Here is a 3,474-nt window from a genome sequence, read left to right on the forward strand (position 1 = left end):
GGCATGTGGCCCAATCAAATACCAGGGTTCTACCCCTGAATTCGGTATATAAGATGTAGAAATAGTACGATTAGGATCGAGCATTACTTGGCTACATTGAATGCAGTACAGATACATATTTTTTCAGGTATACTTAATATATAGAAAATGCACTCCAGCAACTCGTTACTCGCTCTTCGGAAAGAATATTTTTTTATTAGCAGTACCGACACTACAGTGTAAACCATGATAGGTATTCTTTCTTAAAAAATGTATTAGGTATTCTTTCTGAAGAATATGTGCTTATGCATTACAGAAGACCTAATATATATTCTTCAGAAAGAATATATTAGCATATGCAGAAAGAAAATATATAATAATATACATAAGTAAAATTAACTGGGGCTAAACCATGGCAGTGAACTTTCAGCGAACATAGTATTGGAATTAGAACACGAATATCAAAATTCTCAACACTAATATATAACAAAGCCCTTAATATTCAGTCAATATTTGTCTTACCGAGGATTAAATTACTAATCTGAAATTGAACTATCGATTATAATGCCACCCAACACACAAAACCTTCAGTCCAAACACACATAGAACCAAGAACTTGGCATTGATACGGGGAGGAAAAAATCTGTAAACATCAAGAAACACAGTTCAGACACCCAGAACAACAGTATTTACTGTTTTGATAGGAATGGTCCCATCCAAAAGCAAGGGCAAAAAAAGATTTGCAAACAGGCCCCTTGCATATTGGAAAATATTTGATTTAAAGAGAGGTTTTAGCACCACCTTTTCACCCTGTATATGGGTAGGAACTATGATCTGTTCTCCCTTTGTCATGTTCTGTAATCACTACGAAAATGTACTGAAGTAAAGACTGTACTATGTGGATGGAAGTCTCTACAACCACATCAAAGAAAACAAGCTATGGTAAACTATAGTCTCCACAGATGAAACGGTTGTTGCAACTCGTTCTCACCTGCAATAAAAAAAATAACAAAAATGAGCAAATAATTTACATACTGAGTTGATTTTTACTAGCTAAGGGTTAACAACTCTTACCACCCTGAATATAGCCAGGCCCCCACGAAAGTTACCCCAGGCACACCACATATAAATCCACAGAGAATCTTGCGCCATGTTTTTGAAAACACGGAAGTCATAGCGAAGCTGAATAAAAACCATACAGCCGTGAAGGTTGTAATGGCAGCAAATCTGCTGTACTGGAATGTGGCGGATGACGTGCCTAGTAAACCAGAAACAGTTCCTGTGCAAGCTGCGAAGAAACCCAAAGAAATGCTACCAAAGACCACGCCCATGACCCATTCAGGAGAATGTTTCACGAGGTGATAGGCCGCATATGACCCTGGTAGTGCACCTCCAATGAACGGTGCGAGAAAAGGGACATACTTCGCCTACAATAAACATCAACAAACATGGTAATTTGATACTATTTGTAGTCATGAATACAATAAACAACAAATCTTTGTAAGTAACAAACTATGAATTTGGTATAAAGCATACTAAGGGGGTGTTTTTTTACGATGAAGGGGGTGTTTAGATCCAGGGGTGTAAAGTTTTGGCATGTCACATCGGGTATTATATAGGGTGCCGCATGGGGTGTTCGGGCACTAATAAAAAACTAATTACAGTATCCATTAGTAAACCGCGAGACGAATTTATTAAGCCTAATTAATCCATCATTAGCACATGTTTACTGTAGCACCACATTGTCAAATCATGGAGCAAGTAGGCTTACAAGATTCGTCTCGCAAAATAGTCGAAATTTGTGCAATTAGTTATTTTTTAGCCTATATTTAATACTTCATAGAAGTGTTCAAACGTTCGATGCAACAGGGTGTAAAATTTTTGGGTGGGATCTAAACAGGCCCTAATTCTAATTGTTTAAAGAAGATGTAAAATAGTTGGGATCTGGCACTAACATGTGAAGTAGAATCACCACCAGCTGCTTGTATCTTCATCCGTGCACATAGAACCCCTGCTCTTGCTCCAGTGGCAGCGGCGGATAGCATGTAATCAGGACGATCCTGTAACAGCACATCAATTGGAAAAAGGGAGAGAAAAGGTCAGTAATAAGGGAGAATTGCAAATCAACTAAAATCAACTTTTGGTGCATTGGCTGATGGATGATAACCAGAAGATGAAATCGAGAAGCGTTGCTGGTAATAATCCACAATCACTTGTTATTCAGAGGGTTGCTAACTATATGCAAGAACTTCAGACACCTTGGGATCCTGGTGGCATGGCAATAATTTGCATCGACTTGAGGACAAGTCGAATATTAAGGAGAGGGGATTGTTAGGAACACAGTTGGGCTGCAGATGGGATAAGTTAGTCATGTTTCAATCCTGGCCCACACAAGCACAACTAGCAGCATATATGAGCAGCAACAGCAATCACTTAGAGGCATCGAACATTTGGAATCGGCGGTGGCGGCGACTTGGGTGGCCGGGCTTGGCACCCTTGTTGATCTTCTTCTCTACCCTTCCTCTTCCTCTACTTATCTAGAAACTACTAGAACCTTCTATTCAGTTTGTATTCCATAATTTCTCCACCATCAATTCCACACCGATCCACTACTGTTTTGTATTGGATACTATCTATTGAGGTTAGAGTGTGGGTTCCTGACACACAAATGCATCGATTGCAACATCACAAATGAAAAACAAGAGAAAATTACCTCGGGGATATCATGCAGAGGATTCTCAACGTCTGGATTCGCGGCAATCCGTGCGGCGTGCCGAGCTCGGGCGGCAACCATGGCTACCGCCCTCATGCCGGCGGCCGAACCACACGCGGCGGCCATCTTGAGCGCGGCCATCTGGTCCGAGCACACGCGCTCTCCGAAACAGAAGAATCGAGTACCTCTCATGTAGGACTGCATCGACTCGACCCCGCTAATGGCGCCCGCGGCGGCGGCTTTCTGCCCGTCGGCCAGCGACAGGACGCCAGCGATCACAACCTCGTCCCCGGCGGCGTCGTCTCGCCCTCCCGCTCCAGAGGCGACTCCTGCGGCCGCTGATCCGGCGACGTCGCCTCGCCCTCCCGCTCCCGACCCCGCTGCCCTGGCGAACTCGTCGGCGACGGTTTCCCGAGCCCCTGCAGCAGCGCTCTCCGCTAATGTGGCGATGGCGGCGGCGCTCTCGTCGACGGAGGAGCAGGAGTTCCCCATTCCGCCGCCGCGTGGGGTTCGCCGGAGAGGAAGTAGGAGGAGGAGAGGGGAATCCGAGGAGGTGGGGGATTTTTTTTTTTTTTTTGTGGGGGGGTTTAAGTCCGAGCGGGGAGAAAGGGAAGGGGAGAGGCAGCTAGCGTGGCAGCCGCCCGGCTGTTTTTAAGCCGAGCCGAGAGGAGATGAGCCGAGCCGAGAGGTCCAAAGCTATGCCTTAGCCCAAAATTCCCAAACCCTCCTCCATCCCATCCGACGCGGGACATGGCGGCAGCGCCGCCCGGGAAGGATACTAA

At 45.1% G+C, this 3,474-nt stretch overlaps 1 protein-coding gene across 1 annotated transcript; it reads right to left on the reverse strand.

The window, feature by feature from the left end:
- Positions 1-584: 584 nt before the first annotated feature.
- LOC4342484 (uncharacterized) lies at positions 585-3,254 on the reverse strand. The gene is made up of 4 exons (XM_015790174.3): positions 2,693-3,254; positions 1,935-2,039; positions 1,054-1,406; positions 585-970 (listed from the first exon to the last, which is right to left on the reverse strand). The coding sequence occupies exons 1-4, from the start codon at positions 3,182-3,184 to the stop codon at positions 967-969; spliced, it is 954 nt and encodes a 317-aa protein (XP_015645660.1). The 5' UTR covers positions 3,185-3,254; the 3' UTR covers positions 585-966.
- Positions 3,255-3,474: the final 220 nt, after the last annotated feature.

Source organism: Oryza sativa, chromosome 7, assembly GCF_034140825.1.
Source record: "Oryza sativa Japonica Group chromosome 7, ASM3414082v1".
NCBI lineage: Eukaryota > Viridiplantae > Streptophyta > Magnoliopsida > Poales > Poaceae > Oryza > Oryza sativa.

Coding starts and splice junctions, on each gene's coding strand:
- LOC4342484 (XM_015790174.3), bottom strand. CDS start 3,184: ATGGGGAACTCCTGCTCCTCCGTCGACGAGAGCGCCGCCGCCATCGCC. Junction 2,040..2,692: donor CTCTGCATGATATCCCCGAG/GTAATTTTCTCT, acceptor GTGCTGTTACAG/GATCGTCCTGATTACATGCT. Junction 1,407..1,934: donor GTGGTGATTCTACTTCACAT/GTTAGTGCCAGA, acceptor TGTTTATTGTAG/GCGAAGTATGTCCCTTTTCT.